Genomic DNA, 23843 nt, shown 5'->3' on the forward strand with positions numbered 1-23843 from the left:
GTTACATAACATAACTATGTTAACTAACATATGTCAATTTCAAGCTTCTGCAATGTCAATAAAGACCAAAAAATCTATAAAAAAAATAAAGGCAAACGAACTAGAAAAGTTACATAATTGTTTTCCAAAGTTAACCTTAGATGGAAACTCGTTTGAGCCCGGCATCTACAGACTTTCAATAACATTTATGCTGAAAATTACAGTTGCAACTGTAACTAACTAACTGTAACTAACTTTTACATACTGCAAATAAAGCAATTACACACAATAAAAAATAAGCATAATCTGCAACTTTTGTTGAGTCTTTTCCCAATTATAAACTCAATTTGGTTAGTGTATAAATAAAATGCTGTTACAAACAACTTTGTGAAATGTTTACATAATTACTGCTAAAATGTAAACTAACAGCTTCACATTAACATACCTGCCGCATGTTATGTCCCTTCAACACAAATAAAAACATCATTTAGTTAGCTCATTTCATTATGCATCGAACTTTTCAAAACGTATGCAACTCTTTCTCACAATGTATTTTAGTTTCTTATTTGCTTTAATTTAAAGGCACTTAAATTCCATTTTATAAATAAACATGCATAGTAGATAAAAGGCACATTTGCCTATATACAATTAGGTATATATGAAAATTCATTTTTAAGGCGTTTGAAAAACGTTAAGCTTAATCCTAGGTTTTTGCAACTGTTAGTAGTGGCATGAAAAAAATACAACATTTACAATAAAAAAAGAATCAGTTAAAAACAACAACAATCGATCCTTTGATCTCCTCTCTCGGTTTCTTTTCTATTCTAAATCCACTTGGTTTCTGGGGCGGCTTAGTCATTCGCTGCATGACGCGTATTCGCTTTCGCTTTTAATAATCTTTCCCTTGGCCAGGCTTATAATATCTGCATCCGTTGCATTGGTTGTGATGGTATTATTGTTTACAGGCTCGTGGTATGTGCCCGATGGACTATCCACGCACACCGAAGTGCAGGCACGTTCCTGTATGATGAGTTTCCACAAGCGCACCTCGATGCCCACGCTGAAACAGAGTAAGTTAAATTATTTAAGTATTTAATGTGAAGGGGTTAATCGCTGTATAATCTACCGTAGGCCTAGACGCATCAGATCTAGCTTCTCCATGTTATAGATGAAATCCTCAAATGTGAAACCTTCATTCAGTATGAGCGACTTTGAGAACTCATCTATGTCATGCTGCGCTAGCCACTGCTCCAATTGCTCGTCTATCTCGTGCAGACCAAAATTGTGTTTGGTTAACTGGCGGCGGGCATTGGCATTTTGGGCTGGCCGTGCGGCAACGTTTCCCGCGCCGCTCGGACTCATTCTATGGCACTTCTTGTTAAATCCGTTAAAGGTGCGCCTGTAAGAGAAACCAAATAGATCAAATATATTCTCTCTACCCAATTGCAACTTACCTCAAGCGCTTGCGACCGCCCATATAGATATGGGCGAGTTCCTGGCTGATGTTGTGCAGCGCGCGCAGATTCTGCCGGTTCTGTTCCATAATCTGTAGCTGCAGCTGCTTCTGATTGTCGCGTATATCACGTAGGATGCGCACACACTCCACCGAGCTGCCCACGCCATCCACTTGATCACCACCGCTGCTGCTGCCGGGCAGCATCTTATCCAATGCGTGTGGCTGCTTCTCGTGACTGTCAGTCGTTGCGTGTGGACCAGCATTATGCACACTTTCATCATCATTGCCCGACAAATCCTTATCCGCCAAATTGGCGCCCAATTCGGGTGAGAATATGGTGACAGCCGCCTGCACAGCGCGTTTCACCAGATTGTCCAGTGCAAACATCCAATGCGGCTTGATACAGTGCAGCCGCAGCGCACAGACAACCGCATCCTGAAATGAGTATAAAGCCAGATGCAAATGATCCAACGCGATGGCGTCGTTATCCAGTTTCTGCTTCAGTTCATTGATTGTCGCCTCCAGATGCTTTTCGTTCTCGTTCATAATGTAGTCGCGCAGGCCGCGGATAAGCAACTCCAGATCGCTCTTTCGTATGGCTATGGAGTTTTGATCTGAATTGATTTTCTTCTCCCAAATCTCACAGATCTTGGACTCGTCCAGTGCTAGCACTTTGGAGAGCGTTGTACGCCGCTGCGAATCCTTTTTCAGACGATAGAAGCCATCCGTTTCGCTCGTGTCGCTAATGCTGGTGCGCAGGGATGGCGTCTGGGGTTCAATCTCCGGCGATAGCAGAAAGCCAGACGAATTCCGACGTTCAATAATAAAATTCTGTGTGCTGCTCAGCTCATTAATGTCCACTGACGATGTGCCAAGTGAGACGCTGCTTGGAGTGAAAACATAAACAAATTAGTTATATAAATATAAAAGCAAAAAGCTGGGACTTACTCAAGTTCCGGAGTCGTGGGTGTATTCGATGTGGTATTATAGGTCAAGGGCGGCGTCGTTTTGTGCACCAAGCGATCAGCGGGCACGGAGATGCTGCGTCCAAACTCCGAGGTGTTAATCGGCAAGGCAGGTCGCAGCTTGCGTGGCTTGCTGTAAGAGAAAACAAAAATAAATGAGAACTGAGAATAAAAAGCAACTGGGACACACTTACTCTGTCAGAAAAGGATCATCAAGCAGCTGCAAGGCAGAGGGTCTGTCCTGCACGCTTATGGCAAAGCAGCGTAAAATAAAATTCTTGGCATTCGTAGACATTTCCTCCGGTATGTTGGGATGCTTCTTGTAGAAGCCCACCTTAAACATGGCCGCCTGTGGATTTCCCAGTTCACTAAATGGCGGACTTCCGGTGGCCATTTCAACATTTGTGCAGCCAAAAGACCAAATATCCGCAGGCGGTCCATAACCGCGCACGCCCTGATCAATGACCTCTGGCGCCATATATTGCAGTGTGCCCGCAAATGTGTCTGTCATGGGATTGATGCGCGCCAGGCGCTTTGAGGTGCCAAAATCGGAGATCTTGACGACTCCACTGTACGTGTTGACCAACACATTGTCACCCTTGATGTCGCGATGGACAATGTCCTGTTCGTGTAGGTACTTGAGACCCTGCAGTATCTGCTTGGAGTAGAAAGCCATGGTGGACTCGTTATCCTTGAGCGGACCCCATTTGGTCTTTAGCAAATCGGATAGCGAACCACCGGGCACCTGCTCCATGAAGATCTTGAAGAAGCCATCCTCGGAACGTGAACCCAAATACTGTACAATATTGCGATGGCGCAGCTGCGAATGCAATTTGATCTCCTCGTGCAGTGGCTGCACATCCTGTGAATTCTTCTCCGGCACCTCCTTGATGGCAATACGCACCTGCGTTTGCTTATCTCGCGCCGCGTACACAGTGCCATAAGTGCCCTTGCCCAGCGTAATCTTGCGATTCTGATCATTATAATCGTATTCATACTGCAAATTTTTGATGAATTACGAGGGATTGGATACAATTTGAATAGCTCAAGTTAGACCCACCTCGATTTGCGCCTCATCAGTCTCCAGATTGACAAACACCTCCTGGTCTGCAGTCATTTCCAAGATGCGATCGTAAAAGCTTTGCCGGCACTCGGTGGATGGAAAGTATATTTGAAAATCGTCCGAATTGTGATGCACATATAGATACGCACAGAGATCGTCGCGTTTGTACAGACTAACTGATTTAATCTTCGAAGCAACAAACAGAAAATCGTGCAGCTTTTTGCAAGCATTCTTCGAGTGCGCCAGACAAATGTTTACAATCTGTATAGACTTCTCATCGGCATCCATGTTTATAGTCACATAGCTGGGCATATAAATCTTGTTGGGTTCGAGTATCTGCAAGAAAATGATAGGGATTAGATATTCAATTGCTTGACCAATTACAAATACAATACCTACCAAAATGGGGAAGCGTATGCTATTAATCTCTTTGACATTAATGGCCATCAGAAAGAAGTCCATCCAGAATTGAAAAGCCTGCTCCTCGATGGGCAACTGCCTATCCTCGGGCTTGCGCCGAAAGCGATGTATCAGCGATATATTGCCAATGGTTGATTTAAGCGACCAAATGGGCGGCTTCAGCTTGAACATGCACTCGGCTGCCTGTATGGCCTTGGCATAGTCCTCGGCCAGCACGGAGATCTCAAAAAATGTCGCCACATCCCAGTAGCCACTGAGCGTTGACAAGCTGCCCTTTTTGCCAATGAGATTGTTGAGTGTCATGCCAATATGTTGCAGCTCGACGGTATTGCTGAACTCCTTGCCTTCGATTACCAGCAAGGTGGCCAAATTGATGCCCGCATATTCATTTGGCTGCACCTCAAAGCTTTGGCGATACCATTTGATGGCATTCTCCAGGCTCTTTGTATCTGTACAGTCCGATTCCACAAACATGTCCTTGTAGATACGTCCGCATAGGCACAACATATCCGGAAATGGATTCTCCATCTTTTCAAGCGCTTTGAGTGATGATTCTAGTGCTTTCTCGCGATCCCCCGGCCGATTGCGTCGATTCAACGCGAACGCATACAAAAAACTCATATTGTCCGTTTCCACATATTTGCGTGTGTTTGGTATGTTCTTTAAGTCATTCACTAGACGCACCATCGCATCATAATCCTGCACATCCCGCAGTGAGCACATAAAACTGTGCAATACCTCGCCGGACAGCACGTGTGGATCGTCCAGGCGTTTACGCATCTGAAATGCGGGAACATTAATTAATTAGCTTGGATATAATAAAGATGGTAGCCTGAAAAATTAATCACACAATACAAACGCCACAAAAGATTGTAGTATTTTTAAACTTAATCTGTACTGCGCCTTTACTAATACCAATTTCTTGAAACTTGGATATTAATCATCGTTTTATGTAGTCGAGCTTTGCATTAGTAATTAAATATATGTGTACATACATGTACATATAAATATTTGCATTAATCTTACCCCATGTAGAATGCTTTTTAACTTATCATCGCTGGGCGCGTAAGCGTCTCGCGCCGCTCGCATATCACTGAGAAATTTCTCGCGCATATGTGCCCTATGGTTGGCAATTGGGATCAAGTAAATATTAATGTAATTTCAATAGTAACGAAAGTGTCACAAATACGAACTTTGATTGTATTTCAACATCTTGCAATTTCCGCTTGAGACGTGACTGTAATGTGGTAGGCACGCGTCCATCTGCGGGTGGCTCCTTGTTGCTGGCCTGATGTGTTAAGTGGCAGGAGTTGGTCTCAGCATTACGTTTATAGCTGAGGAACAAGTAGTTGGCACAAGAGAGCTGTATTACAAGACATATAAGACATTAGAGACATAAACAATGGACGGCACTGTGGAGTTGTTTTTTTGACCTGCACAGTTAAGTGCATGTGGCGTAGACAGAAATTTGGAGCCCTCTGGCAAACATAATTGAACATATTATGATAGGCGCTTGACTAAACTCTAGCGAGTATATAAATAGATTCGTTTTCGGGGCGGCGCTCTATATATAAGTTAAGTTGAATACGTTTTTATGGATGCTACAGTATGTTAAACAATATGTGAGCCAGACATGTTTTTTTGGAGGCCGGTGTAAGTGAATGCAAGCGCTGTGTTTGTTTATAGCGTACATGTTTATATTTATGTGTGTGTGTGTGCGTTTGTGTGTACCCGCGACGGCGTGCGTGTTGTTTTGTGTTTTGCGTTGGCGTCCGTGCATTTGTTGTTGTTTTGTTTTATTGTATTAGCTTTTCGTGCCGCGACGGCCAAAACAAAAATAACACCTCTTTTGCTTCACAGAACGGAAGCACAACAAAAAAAAACTAACAACAACAACAGCTTGAGTGGCTCCTGCGTCTGCTGCTGGGCGCTGTTTTAAAACCTTAAAGCAAATGCTCATTGCTTGGTAATTTATCTTATCTGCAGAACACGTCGATTATGCTGTGCGTTTTATTGTTGCCCTGCATTTGCCAACATCTTTGCTAATCAAGCTGCTCGCACACCTGTTTGTCAGCACATATTTTCTTTATACATACCCTTAAGCTGAGCGTCTGTTTGGACTCCAAATCGTTGTAGATTAAGATGTTCTCCTTCATGCCGAAACTTTCGCGCACCCCATAATGATAGGATAGCGGACGCTGTTGTGTTAATATGCTTAAATCTATGACGGCAACATCGGCATTATAGAAGGTTTCCTGCACATTCGTTTCGCCATAATCCAAGCGCTCGAACTGCAATTCAAATGTTTTCAATATATTATTGTATAATGATTTTCATTTCTTTTTTTTTGTTGTAGTTTTTGTTTTTCTTTTTAACCGCCAACGCACCTGTACGCGCTGAAAATTGGCTCCTGCTGATTGTACGGCCTGCTTGATCTCCTCTAAGGCGCAGAGACGATCTTCCAGATGATCGCCCACAACAGTATCAATTACACAAACAACATCCATAGCTGTCGCTGACGCTGTTGTTCGCCTATTGGGCTATTCCTGGCGCACAACGCCTGGGTGTATGTGTGTGTGTGAGTGTGGGAGGGAGGACGGAAAACGCAGTTCGTATATGGTTGCTAACATGCGTTTGGTTTGTTGTGCTCGTTTGTGCAAATCGTAAACAGCCTCATTACCACACACTTGTTGTAATTGCACTGTGCTAAATGTATTATAACGTACAACTAGCAATAAATACGAAATTTTGTTGAAATGTGCGCAGAGTAGATGTTGACGCCGCTGTAAAATAGGCACCAGTGTGACCAGATCTGGCGATCGTGCAAATACTTATAATTTATGTAAACGGAGAAAAATACCATTATGTTAACAGCAGAGCTACTTAACAGTGCTCTTTGCGCGGCTAGTGAATGTAAACTGAAAACCACATAAATAAATTTGTTTATATTTTTGGTAAAATGGAAATAACATGTGAATTCTTACAATGTAATTTTAATTTTGCAATTACAAAGCACTATTTAGCCTAGCTCCAAGATTCAATAATGATAATCAAGAAATTTGATAAACCTTCACTTGTTGCATGCCCACACACCTTGGAGTATATAAAAAGTAGGGTACATTTTAGTCGACTCGAGACTTTATTGCATTTAGACTTTGTGCTTTAAAATATCTTTAAAAAAAGGAATTGCCAGTATTAATTAGCGTACTCCTTGAGTATTGAGCCCGCCACGACCAGGCGTTGAATCTCTGAGGTGCCCTCGTATATTTCGGTTATGCGCGCATCTCGGTAATGTCGCTCCGCTGCCATATCAGTTACATAGCCCATGCCGCCCAAGACTTGGATGCACTGATGGGCGCACAGTGTAGCCGCTTCGGAGGCAGCCAATTTGGCCATTGCCGCCTCTTTCGTATAGGACAGCTTGTTATCCTTTAGCCAGGCGGCGCGCCATGTCAACAGACGGGCTGATTCCACAGCCAGGGACATGTCGGCAATCTTTTGCTGTATGGCTTGCAGCTTGGAAATGGGCTTGCCGAAGGCCTGACGCTTCTGCGCATAGTCAACGGCCAGTTCCAGTGAGGCCTGTGCAATGCCCAGGGCCTGGCTGGCGATGCCAATACGTCCAGCGTCCAGCGTTTGCATGGCAATCTTAAAGCCAAAGCCCGTTTCGCCCAGCAGACTCTCCTTGGGTATTTCGCAGTCTTCGAATATGAGCTGACAGGTGGAGGAGCCACGTATACCCAGCTTGTCCTCCCTTTTGCCCAGTGAGAAACCTTTAATGCCCTTAGGTACTATAAATGCGGAGATGCCCTTGTGCTTCAGCTGCTTGTTGGTGGTGGCAAAGACAACAGCCGCCTCTGCCTCAAATGCATTGGTTATCCACGCCTTGGTGCCGTTCAGCACATAATGATCGCCCTTTTCCGTGGCAACAGTTGACGCAGCGCCCGCATCGGACCCGTTGCCCGGCTCGGACAGCGCAAAGCAACCCACACGCTCGCCCGTCGTATACGGTGTGATGTAGGCAGCCTTTTGGGCAGCATTTGCGTAGCTCAACAATGGGCCCAAATACAGTGAATTATTCACAGACATAATAACGCCCGCTGAGGCGCAACCACGTGAGATCTCCTCCATGGCAATGGCATATGCCAGATAATCCAACCCGGTTCCGCCGAGCTCCTCGGGCACAGCCACCGCCATGAGGCCTAGTTCGCCCATTTGCCTGATCTGTTTCGCAGGATAAAGGTGTTCGCGATCGAATTTGGCCGCATTTTGACCCGCCAGTTCAGAGTTCGCAAAGTCACGGCAAGTTTTTTGGAGCATCTGGTGCGTCTCCGACAACGCGGAGAGCGATGCAATTTGCCGCACATGCAAGGTCTGACGGGCTAATAAGGTGTTAAGGATGATCGTATTAACATAGTATATGCATATCAACAAGGCAAAGTCCAGACGGGATCAACTTACCGATTTTAAAACTTCTGCTTAAAACGGACTGCATTTTACTAACCTATAAAGTTAAAATTGTTTTTTAATTATTTAACTAATTGATAGCGGTGTATTATCAATTATTGTGTGTGAAATTAACCCGCTTTTTATGCGAATGTGTTCGATAAGTGTAGTTCAGTTATCGATATTGTATGCTATGTAACAGAAGCCGGACACTGCGTTAACACACTGTTAAGTTAGCGTTAATAAAAATGGGCGCAATGTTAATTTTTAAATTTGACTGAACATGTTCATAGCTTGGATTCAACACAGTGCTTCAAAATACAAGCATAAATTATTTTAAAACATAATTTAATATGTACGTACGTATAAATTAAATCAAAGCTCATAAGGACAACATTACTCAGACAAATTATCGATAACACTGCGCCTGCGCCGCTCAAAATCGAGGAAGAAGCAAACCCATTTTCGAGCTCGCACAAACTTGTTTAACGTTTTTTTTTATTGCACAATTACATTTAATTCTATAAAAACAAGCACATAGGGCACCATTTATTTAAAAGCGGCAATAAGAACTAGTGTTTATAAGTCAATTGCACGAGTATTAATTGGCACCATAATTCTTTGTTGATTTGCAGTAAAATTTGTGTTTTGTTTTTCGTTTAGTTTTCTCAACTTCATTTTCTGCATTTATGTTTTGCTATTTTATTTGCGACGCTGTTAATTGCTAAACAGTAAAGCTATTGGTAAGAAAACAAGCAAAACTTTGCCATTTGTTTGCCCAAAAACTATGTTTGTTTATTTACAAAGGCGCGCTGTTACGAAAATTGAATAAAAATATACAACTGAAACTTGAGCTTCTGTCGGGGAAGCCTCTGATAACTGCAGCATTTTGCATTTTGATTGCACGTTTTATCAATATTTTAGCTAACGTTCATTTTCATTCAGAATGTGTCGGTTCGCGGACTCTTATCAGAGTGTACTCCCTCGATCACATTACGAATACGAAGTCGAATGCTGATAAAACCATTTGTTACTGGATTAATCGCTGGCTATAAAAGTGCGTCTCACATCTGGCCAAGAGCCCAGTTACAGATCTGGACGCGACACTGCCAGCCGGTTCCAGTGCCATTTTGTGAGTCCAACGCGTTTCGTCCTTGTGTAAGGTGTGCAGTCACCTCTATAAATATATTTTATAAGCGAGATAGTGTATTTAGTGCTCTTGCTTAATATTGATAAAGGTGTTATAAATTAAATACAATTAAATTGAACTCAAAGCTTAAAGTGCTAAAAAACTGAACGCCAAGTGAACAATATTCCTTACAATAAGAACAACCAAAAATCGGCCTCAAATGAGAGAATATTTTTTTAACTTATTCCTATACTTCCAAAAGAATAATGGTATATGTTGATATGCAATTTCACATGGGTCCGATCCCTTAAATTTTTGCCCAGAATACCGACGCATAGCCCAAAATAACTGCCCAAGTCAAAAAGAAAAATTCTTCAAATTTAACCTTTAGCAAATGTTACAAAATACAAACAAATTCTAAATACTTAAATTTTGCCAACTCACCATGATTATGATTATGCACTAGACTTTATAATCGCATATCTAGTAATTAGGTTCGGTTCAGCCTCCTTGAGTCAAGATAAGTGTTATGTTATGACGTTGACAGCCTGTGGAATACCACTTAAGAAATCATGACCAAGCGGGCCATAAAAAAAAATAACAAAAATCTTATCAGCTAACAATTTTTCGTGTGCCCAATGAGGGAAATATTTGAATTAGATGAACCAAAATCCATGTTAAATTAACAAATACACCATTATCATCTATATTATAGCGGCGCTTGTGGTTGTCTGATAAAAAAACACAACACACAACAAATGACAAGTTATTGAGATATTAAAACGAACTGGATTGACAGAAATCACAACAAAATGCAGTCCGTTAATGTGGATCAGCTGCCGACGAATCCGCGCGAGACCGCGAATCCGTTGTCATCGCTGATGTTTTGGTATGTTTGTGAAATTGCGATTTATAATCATAAAGATCATATATTAAATAAAATATTTTTGTTTTTATTACAACCATTATTTTCAGCTATACTATGCCCACATTTTTCAAGGGACGCAAAAAGACTCTAGATGAAAATGATCTCTATAAGGCATTAAACGAACACAAGTCCGGTAAGTGCATGAATCACGCCTATATATCTTGATGAAATCTTTCGGATTGCCCCCAAAAGAAATTGTGATTGATTGCCAAAAATGTTGCCGTCAAAATCGAGTATAAAGCTCTGCTTTGCATATCAAATAAGCCGAAGTCAGGTACAAATATGCCATTTCCAATATTCAGAAAAACCAAAAAAGGACACATAAATAAATCAAAGGCATCGCTTGAACTCAATTGTCTTGTAAACTCAAATTAATGAACAATCGAAGTAAAAGAGTTTCTAGAGTTATGAGTCATGGAAACAGGCAACTTCCCCATATCCAGCTCTAGTTTTCTAGAAGGCGCTTGCAATAGGGTTCAATGTACAATTAGTTGCGATTTCGGAGAGACTCTAGACTCTGGGCAATTAAATAATATAGTTATCATAAAAACCAGTTGAGCTCCTTACGTGATGAAAATAGAATATGGAATAGTATGACAAATTGTATGGCTACGTATTATCTATGGAAATATCAACTGTTGAGACATATTTAACGTGTGATTTGAAGTGGCAGAAAAGAAACGACGCACCTGGAAAGCCACTTAAAAGTACAGTTTTTTTTTATTTTATTTTTTTTTTTTTTTGGTTTCCAACGATTAGATAGAATAGACCATGTGCCAGGAAGCCACCCTGATGGATAAGCAGGGTTTTTTTTTAGAATTTCGTGGGCCATGGCAGACAATTGCGAAGGCCCTTTGAAATAATTATATATGCCTGCTATCCGCACTTCCTATTGCCGTTAACCATTATCTGTTTGAGTATTATCTCAAACAATTTTTCATAAATCATATGCGAACTCATCCTTTGATAAGATTTCTGTCATTCAATTGACGCTAATAAAAACTCTATTATAAGTTTTTCAGTTAAACGCGCTTATCGGCCGAATTGAGTCGAAAGGAAAAAAATTGAACTTTGATTTTTATGGTACCATTAATAAAAATATAAAATCAGTGGCCGTTAGTGCCAAATTTTTTTTGGGTGATAGCCATTTGATAACTTTGACAAGCAGCATTGCCGCAATTAATGAGCTTCCCCTTTTGACCGCCAATGATATATGAGATATTAAATTAAATATCGTCCGCTTATATACTTCGAATATATGAGCCCATAGAGACACACTGAGCACTGACATTAAGTGGGCTCGCGCACAATCTAATCGGGCATACGTCTTGAGCAAATATTTATTTAGGTAAACAATGGCAAATAACTAATTTTCCTTTTCCTTCTTACCTTTTGTCAAAGACTTATCTAGTGTATGCATTTCAAAGCCACTTAAGATTGGCCAAAACCACTGCGGAAGTGCCCATGACGATGGCCATCGGCTATTGGGCGGGTATATGGCGCATGCAACCAGGTCTGACCAGGTGGGATTAGCCGGGCCAACTGTTAACTGATAACTGATAAGGCTAAGGGACAGCTGATTGCAGCTCGGGGCTTTTACGGCACATAACTCACAGCTCAGAAGCAATGACAATAGAAACTAAAAGCTTGATATGCCTCTTTATAAGCGATAAAAATCATGGAATCGAATCGTAAAACCCTCAATTCCATGTGCTTGTCATATTATTATCGCCTATAAAGTCATGTCTACACAATCCATTATATCACGATAAGCAGCTTTCATTTAAGAGTGTTACGCATAGAAAAAGGGATTGAAATTCAACCTGAAAATCTTGCACCAAACGGGACTGAAAATCGAACAAAAGGGAAATTGTTATAAATTTGGTGCACGGCTCGAACTTACTTTCGCTTAAAGTTTCGATTTGTTAGCCCGATGATCGACAACAATATATATATCTAAATTGGAATTTAAATATAATTTAAGTATATAAATAATGCATAAAGAAACGATTCGTTGACAATAAATCATAGTTATTTGAGAAAAACACGCATAGGCGTAAATTATGTCTATATTTCGAAGTGGATTTATAACAAAATATCATATATTTTTAATTCAAGATAAACTCGGTAAGAAGCTCAGCGATGCCTGGGAGAAGGAGGTGGAGGAGAAGCGCAAGAAGAAGAAAACGCCCAGCTTGTTTAAGGCAACGATGAGCGTCTTTGGCTGGAACTTTGGCATACTCGGCTTTGTTTTGTTTATAGTCGAGATGGGTTTCCGGTAAGCTACAAACACACACACACACACACACACACACACACACACACACGCACACCCATTCGTTATTTATGATCGCAATTATTGTAATCTGTTTGGCCACAGCGTGACACAACCTCTGTGTTTGGGCGGGCTGGTGGCCTTCTATGCGGACCCGGACAACCAGAATAGCGATGACCAGAGCACAGCCATCCTGTATGCCGTGGGCGTTATCTTGTGCAGCGCATTCAATGTTATATTTATGCACCCCTACATGCTCGGCATGTTCCACACGGGCATGAAGGTGCGCGTTGCAATGTGCAGCATGATTTATCGCAAGGCGTTGCGTCTCAGTCGCACAGCGCTGGGCGCCACAACGACCGGCCAGGTGGTTAATCTTATATCGAACGATGTCGGTCGCCTGGACGTCTCTGTCATACACGTCCATTATTTATGGCTGGGCCCGGTGGAGATCGCTGTGGTCACTTGGCTCATGTACAGAGAGGTGAGTGCGAACGAACTTTATTCTTTTGACTGATTAATTAATTCGATCAGCTTCACATTCTCTTAATATTAAATATTTATACAATTCCTTCCCCTGCAGATTGGCGTCTCGGCCTTCTTTGGTGTCGCAATAATGTTGCTGTTCATACCGCTCCAAGCCTATCTGGGAAAGAAGACCTCTACACTGCGTCTGAAAACGGCCTTACGTACGGATGAGCGTGTGCGCATGATGAATGAGATCATTTCGGGCATTCAGGTGATCAAAATGTACGCCTGGGAGATACCATTCAGCAATATGATTAACTATGTGCGTGGCAAGGAGATGAATGCCATACGTAAAGTGAACTATATCCGCGGCACACTGCAGAGCTTCATCATGTATGTGACGCGTATTTCGGTGTTTGTCAGCCTGGTGGGCTATGTGCTGCTGGGACAACTGCTGACCGCGGAGAAGGCTTTTGCCATTACCGCCTACTATAATATTCTGCGCAATACAATGACCATCTATTTTCCCATGGGCATCTCGCAGGTAAATAAACAGTCAACATTTGTGTATATGCTGTTATAATCAATTCGGCCTAAGATTTTAAATATCCATTAATGTTAACGTATATGTTTTAAAATGTACGTTAACAGGCAGAGATAACAGCAGATCTGTTAAAATAATGGTCAGCACAAATTTTGACCAGCGCTGTTAAAATAGGGGTTAACATTAGCTATAGCATTAGTAATATCGATTGCTGTTGTTTAACTTAGCATGTAAATATTATGGAAAAGCCCGGCAAAAAACAATTTGAAATCAATTTAAAATTTTTGAAGATTATATCAACAATCTATGAAGGCTAGTCAATTATTAATATGTATTATTGATTTTTATTAAATTATATCTATATTTAATTTAATTTCTCTGCAATTCTCCAGTTCGCCGAGCTGCTCGTTTCCATAGGCCGCATACAAAAGTTTATGATGCACGAGGAGACCAAAGTGCGCGACAAGTCCAACGATCTGAATGAACAAAAGCTGGGCAATAAACCGCTAGCCAGCCTGGTAGAGGAGCCAGCGGCGACAGTCACCGGTGTGCTGAAGGCAAGCAGTCGCCGGCCCAGCGAGGCTGAGAGCAGCGTAGTCATCAGCAAGATGAAGGCCAAGTGGGACTCAAAGTCGACCGAGTACACGCTAGACAATCTGAGCCTCACGTTCAAGCCGCGGCAGCTAGTGGCTGTCATTGGACCCGTCGGTGCCGGCAAATCCAGTTTGATACAGACCATTCTCGGGGAGTTGCCGCCCGAATCGGGCACCGTAAAAGTGAACGGCACCCTGTCGTATGCATCGCAGGAGCCGTGGCTCTTCACTGGCACAGTTCGTCAGAATATACTGTTTGGTCTGCCCATGGACAAGAGCCGCTATCGTCAGGTGGTGAAAAAGTGCGCGCTCGAGCGCGATTTTGAGCTGCTGCCGTACGGAGACAAGACAATTGTGGGCGAGCGTGGCGCCTCCTTATCGGGTGGCCAGAAGGCACGCATCAGTCTGGCGCGTGCCGTGTACCGCAAGGCAGATATCTATCTGCTGGATGACCCGCTCAGCGCTGTGGACACCCATGTGGGCCGTCATCTATTCGATCAATGCATGCGTGGCTATCTGCGGGATAACATTGTACTCCTGGTTACGCATCAGCTGCAATTCTTGGAGCAGGCCGATCTTATAGTCATCCTGGACAAGGGCAAGATCAGTGCCAAGGGTACCTATGAGTCCATGTGCAAGAGTGGTCTAGACTTTGCCCAAATGTTAACCGATCCCAGCAAGAAAGATGAGAGCGCCGGCGATGCGCCCGACAAACGAAAATTATCGCAGATCAGCAAGCGCAGTCGCGCGAACAGTGTCTCATCCATGGAATCTGGCGCCGAATCTGTGGTCATGGAGTCACCCATGCAGACCCAGGAGAACCGCACCGAGGGACGCATTGGCATGGGTCTCTATAAGAAATACTTTGCTGCCAACGGTTACTTTCTGTTCATTGTGTTTGCTTTCTTTTGCATTGGCGCCCAGGTGTTGGGCTCTGGCGGCGACATGTTCCTGTCCTACTGGTGAGTAATTATCTGGGCAAATCGACTCAGTTTAGGTCCATCCATAATCTTAAATGAAAGTTAATCTCCTATATATACTTTCCTCAGGGTAAACAAGAATGGGGAAACGAATACGGATACCTTTATGTCACGTCTGCGTCGCTCCTTTATGCCGAGAATCAATAGCGATACCGATCCCGTCGATATATACTACTTTACGGCCATTAACGTCTTAGTGATTGTGTTCTCCCTGGTGCGCAGTGTGCTCTTCTTTTATCTGGCCTCCAAGAGCTCCACGACGCTGCATAACAGAATGTTCCAGGGTGTGACACGTGCGGCGATGCATTTCTTCAATACAAACCCATCGGGTCGCATATTGAATCGGTTCTCCAAGGATCTGGGTCAGGTGGATGAGATATTGCCATCGGTCATGATGGATGTCATGCAGATATTCCTCTGCATTCTGGGCATTATTGTTGTGCTGTGCATTGTGAATGTCTGGTATCTGTTGGTGACGTTTATACTGGTCGTTATCTTCTATCTGCTGCGCGCCTTCTATCTGACCACGTCCAGAGATGTTAAGAGATTGGAGGCGATAAGTAAGTGTGGCATTTGGAGTTGATTATGTAGTCCCGGTTTCATTTTTCCATCTGATCTTCTGCAGCTCGCTCGCCCATCTACTCGCATTTGAGCGCCTCGCTGAATGGTCTGGCCACGATACGCGCTTTTGGCGCACAGAAGGAGCTCATTGCGGAGTTTGATAATTTCCAAGATTTGCACAGCTCTGGATTTTATATGTTCCTGGCGACAAGTCGTGCCTTTGGCTACTGGCTGGATTTGGTTTGCGTGCTTTATATTGCCATAATTACACTCAGCTTTTTCCTTTTCTCGCCAGAAAATGGCGGCGACGTTGGCTTGGCTATAACACAGGTACCACTCGTTATATTGAACATTGAAAACCTTTGCTAACTTATCTCTTAATATGAAACACAGGCCATGGGCATGACGGGCATGGTGCAATGGGGCATGCGTCAGTCCGCTGAGTTGGAGAACACCATGACTTCGGTGGAACGCGTCGTTGAATATGAGGATCTGGAGCCGGAGGGCGACTTCGAGTCCAAGCCGAACAAGAAGCCACCCAAGGATTGGCCCGATGAGGGTAAAATTAAATTCGAAGATCTGAGCTTGCGTTACTTCCCCGACAAGGATGCGGACTATGTGCTGCGCTCGCTGAACATTGCCATCGATGCCTGCGAAAAGGTTGGCATCGTTGGACGCACTGGCGCCGGCAAATCGTCGCTGATCAATGCACTGTTCCGACTGTCCTACAACGAAGGCTCCATTCTAATCGATCGCCGTGACACCAATGAACTGGGCCTGCACGATTTGCGCAGCAAGATTTCCATTATACCACAGGAGCCGGTGCTGTTCTCCGGCACCATGCGTTACAATCTGGATCCGTTTGACGAATACTCCGACGCGAAACTCTGGGAGTCACTGGAGGAGGTCAAGCTGAAGAAGGTGGTGGCCGACCTGCCCAGCGGACTGATGAGCAAAATTTCCGAGGGTGGCACCAACTTCAGCGTGGGTCAGCGCCAGCTGGTGTGCCTCGCGCGTGCTATTCTGCGCGAAAATCGCATTCTGGTCATGGACGAGGCCACGGCCAATGTGGATCCACAGACAGATGCCCTCATACAGAACACGATTAGGAGCAAGTTCAAGGATTGCACAGTGCTGACAATTGCGCATCGTCTACACACGGTCATGGACTCGGATAAGGTTTTGGTTATGGATGCCGGACGTGCCGTTGAGTTTGCATCGCCCTTCGAGCTGCTCACCGTCAGCGAGAAAAAGGTATTCCACAGCATGGTCAAACAGACGGGCGACGCCACATTTGATGCGCTGCTCAAGGTTGCACAAAAGGTGAGTCTCCTTAAGGAATATAACACAGGAACATTATATATTACTGATATATTATTTATCTCGACAGGCGCATGAGGATAATTTGCGCGCGAAAAAAGATTCTTGACATTTCCTTTTGCCAAAGGCTTTTAAAGACTACATACTTAAGATACTGGAACCAATTACGAACCACCCGGCTGCCAATGCGCGCATACAAAAGACCTTTCTGTTTGCGGAGGCTTCCAAACAGAAACTATTGGGGTAGCCCAAGAATAAGTAATGCAAAAACACACAACAAAATAAAAACAATTAAACAATTATAGTTAAGCAAACAATTTTTGTAACACGCAGATGTACAAATCAAATATCACTAAATGTTAGTTGAATTGATTATAGAACTATAGTACGAAATGTATGACAATAAGCTCTGGTTTGAGCATGTAAATCAAATTGATAAAAACGAAAAAAAGGGAAAGTTCTAGCTCAACCGCGCAAAATGTACCTTGAAAGGGTCTCATTGAAAAATGATTAAAATGTGTTCCATATCGACAATAACAATGACAAAATCAAACAAAAAAGAATTACTTTAAACTGTTACGTCTAGTATTAATGTGTTTTTATAGTAATTTATTAATGTACAGGTACACATAATAAATGTAACAATTTAGATTTTTATTTGGTTGTTTTTGATTTTCTACATAATTCTTAATTTATATTTTCGCATTAGCTTTTCAGTTCGTTAACTTACTTGTACAACTGCATTTAAATCATCTACAAAAAAAAAAAACAAAGATTCAACGCATTTATAACAACAAAAGAAAGTTTCTTCCATTTGCTGCAAACTGATTAAAACTTAAAAAACTAGAATTTTTAAATTCAAGTGCTCGAGAGCTCACATTTAAAACTAAGCGACGCTTTTTAAAAGCGCATAAATATATATATATATATATATATATATTTATATTTATATAGCTGCTGCTGTACACACACGTAACTTCATCTAGGCTTTAGCTTTAGTTGATTTTATATATATATGTAGATAACTGTGTGCCATTGTATTTCTATTAACTATCATATCATGTGCGTATATATCAAATCTAGACCACCAGCGACAGCCAGGCGCCAATCAAACAGAAGCCCCCAATCGTGGCATAATGCTGCAGTCGCTTCTCCCCAGTCAGAGCACGATAATACATGCAGCCTGAAAAGAGTACGGTGCCCATAGTCATCAAAACGCCAGTCTGCAAAACATTTTAATATTATTAAGCGTATGCAAAAAAATATAAGAAAATTATTTATACTGCATTTAAGTGTTAGACAATAATAATGTATGGCCTGCATTTTTTTGATGTTAGCTTTAGTTGTTGGCTTTGAAAAACAAAACAAAAAAAAACTCCCAATGCAAGCTCTACGATTTACTTATCGCATAAGGCTGAAAACCAAATTATTTGAAAAAAAAAAACAAACATACAAAAAATTTAGCAGCGTTATTGAAGCTGTCTTTTGGTACGTTTTTTAAAACAAAGAAAATTTAAAGAAACAAGTGTGTAGAATTAAGGAAAACAAATACATATTTCCTATATCCTCAAAACCCTATGCCATATCAGATCTGAACCTCTCATATCATATATATATTACAAATAATGATGTTACATGTTAGAAATTATCGTATACAAGTTTCGTAATGTGGTATTGAAATTAATTTTAAGCTGCAATTAGTGGTTGTTGAACATTTAGCTTTAGCTTTGAAAAACAAAAACAGAAAGTTCATATACAATCTGCACTTCTAATAGAACGTAATTTGTGAGCGCTTAGCCCATATCACGATTCAATTACCTTCTTTCTTTTTTATTTACAAACACGAGTGTGTCAATTACATATACATGAAATCCATATTTATATACACATTACTGTTGAATATCGAATTTGAATTGCGCAGAGATCAAATCATTCAAAGTGTAACGCGAGTTGTTATAAATTCCGTTCAGAAATTTACTCTTACAATGTGAAATAACTAAAAAAGCTTTATGATGCTCAATAAACGGTATGATGATCCAACAGAACTCTTTGGTTTTTTTTTTAAACAAGGGTTATCCGCCTTATAAAAAAAAAGTGCTTTGGCCGAGAGTGCCAGACTAGCTCATACCCGCACGAGTGTGCTTCTATTTCTTAGACCTGCATTTTGACAAAGTTATTTTACAATCACATTATCAAAAATAAAGATGTAATATGCATTTACGAATTCTTAACCTTAGAAAATTATTTATTCTAGAATCTATACGGCTAATGAGGTCTAAGATGCTTTCTTCTATCATTTGCAATGGGCACAGATATATTCGAAACTTATCAACAAACTCGCATACTTACAAAGATTGGATAATGTGCCAGAGGCATGCACATGAGTGCAAATGAATGTAGAAAATGTATGCGATTGGCAACATCAGCAAAAGCCTGAGACTCCAGCTGCTCCTTGGGATCATGGACATCCTTCAGAAAGTACTTACAATAGGCGCCCATGAAAATGGCCGATGCACCGCCCAAGCCGGCAATACGCACAAAATTATAGTGACTGCCGACAATGCCGTGCATCGAGACATTTAAAGGTTGGACCTGCATTGGCACTCCCATCTGGGTATCGTTCACAGGTATATTCTTGGGACGCAGTCCCTACAACAAAAAAACAAAGCATTTGCAACGATAAGCGTCAAAAGCAAAAGAACACAGTTGAATAATATGAACTTACTATCGCACGCAAAATTGGTGCTGCTGGGACAACTGCTGACCGCGGAGAAGGCTTTTGCCATTACCGCCTACTATAATATTCTGCGCAATACAATGACCATCTATTTTCCCATGGGCATCTCGCAGGTAAATAAACAGTCAACATTTGTGTATATGCTGTTATAATCAATTCGGCCTAAGATTTTAAATATCCATTAATGTTAACGTATATGTTTTAAAATGTACGTTAACAGGCAGAGATAACAGCAGATCTGTTAAAATAATGGTCAGCACAAATTTTGACCAGCGCTGTTAAAATAGGGGTTAACATTAGCTATAGCATTAGTAATATCGATTGCTGTTGTTTAACTTAGCATGTAAATATTATGGAAAAGCCCGGCAAAAAACAATTTGAAATCAATTTAAAATTTTTGAAGATTATATCAACAATCTATGAAGGCTAGTCAATTATTAATATGTATTATTGATTTTTATTAAATTATATCTATATTTAATTTAATTTCTCTGCAATTCTCCAGTTCGCCGAGCTGCTCGTTTCCATAGGCCGCATACAAAAGTTTATGATGCACGAGGAGACCAAAGTGCGCGACAAGTCCAACGATCTGAATGAACAAAAGCTGGGCAATAAACCGCTAGCCAGCCTGGTAGAGGAGCCAGCGGCGACAGTCACCGGTGTGCTGAAGGCAAGCAGTCGCCGGCCCAGCGAGGCTGAGAGCAGCGTAGTCATCAGCAAGATGAAGGCCAAGTGGGACTCAAAGTCGACCGAGTACACGCTAGACAATCTGAGCCTCACGTTCAAGCCGCGGCAGCTAGTGGCTGTCATTGGACCCGTCGGTGCCGGCAAATCCAGTTTGATACAGACCATTCTCGGGGAGTTGCCGCCCGAATCGGGCACCGTAAAAGTGAACGGCACCCTGTCGTATGCATCGCAGGAGCCGTGGCTCTTCACTGGCACAGTTCGTCAGAATATACTGTTTGGTCTGCCCATGGACAAGAGCCGCTATCGTCAGGTGGTGAAAAAGTGCGCGCTCGAGCGCGATTTTGAGCTGCTGCCGTACGGAGACAAGACAATTGTGGGCGAGCGTGGCGCCTCCTTATCGGGTGGCCAGAAGGCACGCATCAGTCTGGCGCGTGCCGTGTACCGCAAGGCAGATATCTATCTGCTGGATGACCCGCTCAGCGCTGTGGACACCCATGTGGGCCGTCATCTATTCGATCAATGCATGCGTGGCTATCTGCGGGATAACATTGTACTCCTGGTTACGCATCAGCTGCAATTCTTGGAGCAGGCCGATCTTATAGTCATCCTGGACAAGGGCAAGATCAGTGCCAAGGGTACCTATGAGTCCATGTGCAAGAGTGGTCTAGACTTTGCCCAAATGTTAACCGATCCCAGCAAGAAAGATGAGAGCGCCGGCGATGCGCCCGACAAACGAAAATTATCGCAGATCAGCAAGCGCAGTCGCGCGAACAGTGTCTCATCCATGGAATCTGGCGCCGAATCTGTGGTCATGGAGTCACCCATGCAGACCCAGGAGAACCGCACCGAGGGACGCATTGGCATGGGTCTCTATAAGAAATACTTTGCTGCCAACGGTTACTTTCTGTTCATTGTGTTTGCTTTCTTTTGCATTGGCGCCCAGGTGTTGGGCTCTGGCGGCGACATGTTCCTGTCCTACTGGTGAGTAATTATCTGGGCAAATCGACTCAGTTTAGGTCCATCCATAATCTTAAATGAAAGTTAATCTCCTATATATACTTTCCTCAGGGTAAACAAGAATGGGGAAACGAATACGGATACCTTTATGTCACGTCTGCGTCGCTCCTTTATGCCGAGAATCAATAGCGATACCGATCCCGTCGATATATACTACTTTACGGCCATTAACGTCTTAGTGATTGTGTTCTCCCTGGTGCGCAGTGTGCTCTTCTTTTATCTGGCCTCCAAGAGCTCCACGACGCTGCATAACAGAATGTTCCAGGGTGTGACACGTGCGGCGATGCATTTCTTCAATACAAACCCATCGGGTCGCATATTGAATCGGTTCTCCAAGGATCTGGGTCAGGTGGATGAGATATTGCCATCGGTCATGATGGATGTCATGCAGATATTCCTCTGCATTCTGGGCATTATTGTTGTGCTGTGCATTGTGAATGTCTGGTATCTGTTGGTGACGTTTATACTGGTCGTTATCTTCTATCTGCTGCGCGCCTTCTATCTGACCACGTCCAGAGATGTTAAGAGATTGGAGGCGATAAGTAAGTGTGGCATTTGGAGTTGATTATGTAGTCCCGGTTTCATTTTTCCATCTGATCTTCTGCAGCTCGCTCGCCCATCTACTCGCATTTGAGCGCCTCGCTGAATGGTCTGGCCACGATACGCGCTTTTGGCGCACAGAAGGAGCTCATTGCGGAGTTTGATAATTTCCAAGATTTGCACAGCTCTGGATTTTATATGTTCCTGGCGACAAGTCGTGCCTTTGGCTACTGGCTGGATTTGGTTTGCGTGCTTTATATTGCCATAATTACACTCAGCTTTTTCCTTTTCTCGCCAGAAAATGGCGGCGACGTTGGCTTGGCTATAACACAGGTACCACTCGTTATATTGAACATTGAAAACCTTTGCTAACTTATCTCTTAATATGAAACACAGGCCATGGGCATGACGGGCATGGTGCAATGGGGCATGCGTCAGTCCGCTGAGTTGGAGAACACCATGACTTCGGTGGAACGCGTCGTTGAATATGAGGATCTGGAGCCGGAGGGCGACTTCGAGTCCAAGCCGAACAAGAAGCCACCCAAGGATTGGCCCGATGAGGGTAAAATTAAATTCGAAGATCTGAGCTTGCGTTACTTCCCCGACAAGGATGCGGACTATGTGCTGCGCTCGCTGAACATTGCCATCGATGCCTGCGAAAAGGTTGGCATCGTTGGACGCACTGGCGCCGGCAAATCGTCGCTGATCAATGCACTGTTCCGACTGTCCTACAACGAAGGCTCCATTCTAATCGATCGCCGTGACACCAATGAACTGGGCCTGCACGATTTGCGCAGCAAGATTTCCATTATACCACAGGAGCCGGTGCTGTTCTCCGGCACCATGCGTTACAATCTGGATCCGTTTGACGAATACTCCGACGCGAAACTCTGGGAGTCACTGGAGGAGGTCAAGCTGAAGAAGGTGGTGGCCGACCTGCCCAGCGGACTGATGAGCAAAATTTCCGAGGGTGGCACCAACTTCAGCGTGGGTCAGCGCCAGCTGGTGTGCCTCGCGCGTGCTATTCTGCGCGAAAATCGCATTCTGGTCATGGACGAGGCCACGGCCAATGTGGATCCACAGACAGATGCCCTCATACAGAACACGATTAGGAGCAAGTTCAAGGATTGCACAGTGCTGACAATTGCGCATCGTCTACACACGGTCATGGACTCGGATAAGGTTTTGGTTATGGATGCCGGACGTGCCGTTGAGTTTGCATCGCCCTTCGAGCTGCTCACCGTCAGCGAGAAAAAGGTATTCCACAGCATGGTCAAACAGACGGGCGACGCCACATTTGATGCGCTGCTCAAGGTTGCACAAAAGGTGAGTCTCCTTAAGGAATATAACACAGGAACATTATATATTACTGATATATTATTTATCTCGACAGGCGCATGAGGATAATTTGCGCGCGAAAAAAGATTCTTGACATTTCGCTGTGCCAAAGGCTTTTAAAGACTACATACTTAAGATACTGGAACCAATTACGAACCACCCGGCTGCCAATGCGCGCATACAAAAGACCTTTCTGTTTGCGGAGGCTTCCAAACAGAAACTATTGGGGTAGCCCAAGAATAAGTAATGCAAAAACACACAACAAAATAAAAACAATTAAACAATTATAGTTAAGCAAACAATTTTTGTAACACGCAGATGTACAAATCAAATATCACTAAATGTTAGTTGAATTGATTATAGAACTATAGTACGAAATGTATGACAATAAGCTCTG

General features: G+C 42.9%; 5 protein-coding genes across 5 annotated transcripts; 2 read left to right on the top strand and 3 right to left on the bottom strand.

Moving 5' to 3' along the window:
- Nucleotides 1-453: 453 nt before the first annotated feature.
- On the bottom strand, nucleotides 454-6660 carry LOC115763690 (mitogen-activated protein kinase kinase kinase 15). Its single transcript, XM_030706371.1, has 11 exons — nucleotides 6271-6660; nucleotides 5980-6174; nucleotides 5077-5246; nucleotides 4910-5003; nucleotides 3863-4663; nucleotides 3461-3799; nucleotides 2595-3397; nucleotides 2384-2533; nucleotides 1434-2318; nucleotides 1106-1378; nucleotides 454-1039 (listed from the first exon to the last, which is right to left on the bottom strand). Exons 1-11 carry the CDS (start codon nucleotides 6388-6390, stop codon nucleotides 835-837), a joined length of 4035 nt encoding a protein of 1344 aa, XP_030562231.1. The 5' UTR covers nucleotides 6391-6660; the 3' UTR covers nucleotides 454-834.
- A 338-nt stretch (nucleotides 6661-6998) lies between these two features.
- LOC115763714 (short-chain specific acyl-CoA dehydrogenase, mitochondrial) lies at nucleotides 6999-8476 on the bottom strand. The gene is made up of 2 exons (XM_030706407.1): nucleotides 8345-8476; nucleotides 6999-8265 (listed from the first exon to the last, which is right to left on the bottom strand). The coding sequence occupies exons 1-2, from the start codon at nucleotides 8376-8378 to the stop codon at nucleotides 7079-7081; spliced, it is 1221 nt and encodes a 406-aa protein (XP_030562267.1). The 5' UTR covers nucleotides 8379-8476; the 3' UTR covers nucleotides 6999-7078.
- Nucleotides 8477-9411: 935 nt separating this feature from the next.
- LOC115763800 (probable multidrug resistance-associated protein lethal(2)03659) lies at nucleotides 9412-18033 on the top strand. The gene is given in 11 exon segments (XM_030706544.1): nucleotides 9412-9492; nucleotides 10174-10347; nucleotides 10434-10519; nucleotides 12505-12664; nucleotides 12767-13145; nucleotides 13245-13673; nucleotides 14066-15228; nucleotides 15316-15806; nucleotides 15872-16137; nucleotides 16201-17163; nucleotides 17165-18033. Coding segments are annotated over 10 exon segments (4224 nt in total). The 5' UTR covers nucleotides 9412-9492; nucleotides 10174-10270; the 3' UTR covers nucleotides 17375-18033.
- An 82-nt stretch (nucleotides 18034-18115) lies between these two features.
- Nucleotides 18116-19901, bottom strand: LOC115763802 (transmembrane protein 256 homolog). The gene is made up of 3 exons (XM_030706546.1): nucleotides 19853-19901; nucleotides 19477-19776; nucleotides 18116-18350 (listed from the first exon to the last, which is right to left on the bottom strand). Exons 2-3 carry the CDS (start codon nucleotides 19735-19737, stop codon nucleotides 18207-18209), a joined length of 405 nt encoding a protein of 134 aa, XP_030562406.1. The 5' UTR covers nucleotides 19738-19776; nucleotides 19853-19901; the 3' UTR covers nucleotides 18116-18206.
- Nucleotides 19876-23839, top strand: LOC115763801 (probable multidrug resistance-associated protein lethal(2)03659). The gene is made up of 6 exons (XM_030706545.1): nucleotides 19876-19977; nucleotides 20370-21532; nucleotides 21620-22110; nucleotides 22176-22441; nucleotides 22505-23434; nucleotides 23502-23839. The coding sequence occupies exons 1-6, from the start codon at nucleotides 19945-19947 to the stop codon at nucleotides 23538-23540; spliced, it is 2922 nt and encodes a 973-aa protein (XP_030562405.1). The 5' UTR covers nucleotides 19876-19944; the 3' UTR covers nucleotides 23541-23839.
- Nucleotides 23840-23843: the final 4 nt, after the last annotated feature.

The sequence above is a fragment of the Drosophila novamexicana genome, unplaced genomic scaffold (assembly GCF_003285875.2).
Source record: "Drosophila novamexicana strain 15010-1031.04,08,12 unplaced genomic scaffold, DnovRS2.1 tig00000770-arrow-pilon, whole genome shotgun sequence".
Taxonomy (NCBI): Eukaryota; Metazoa; Arthropoda; class Insecta; order Diptera; family Drosophilidae; genus Drosophila; species Drosophila novamexicana.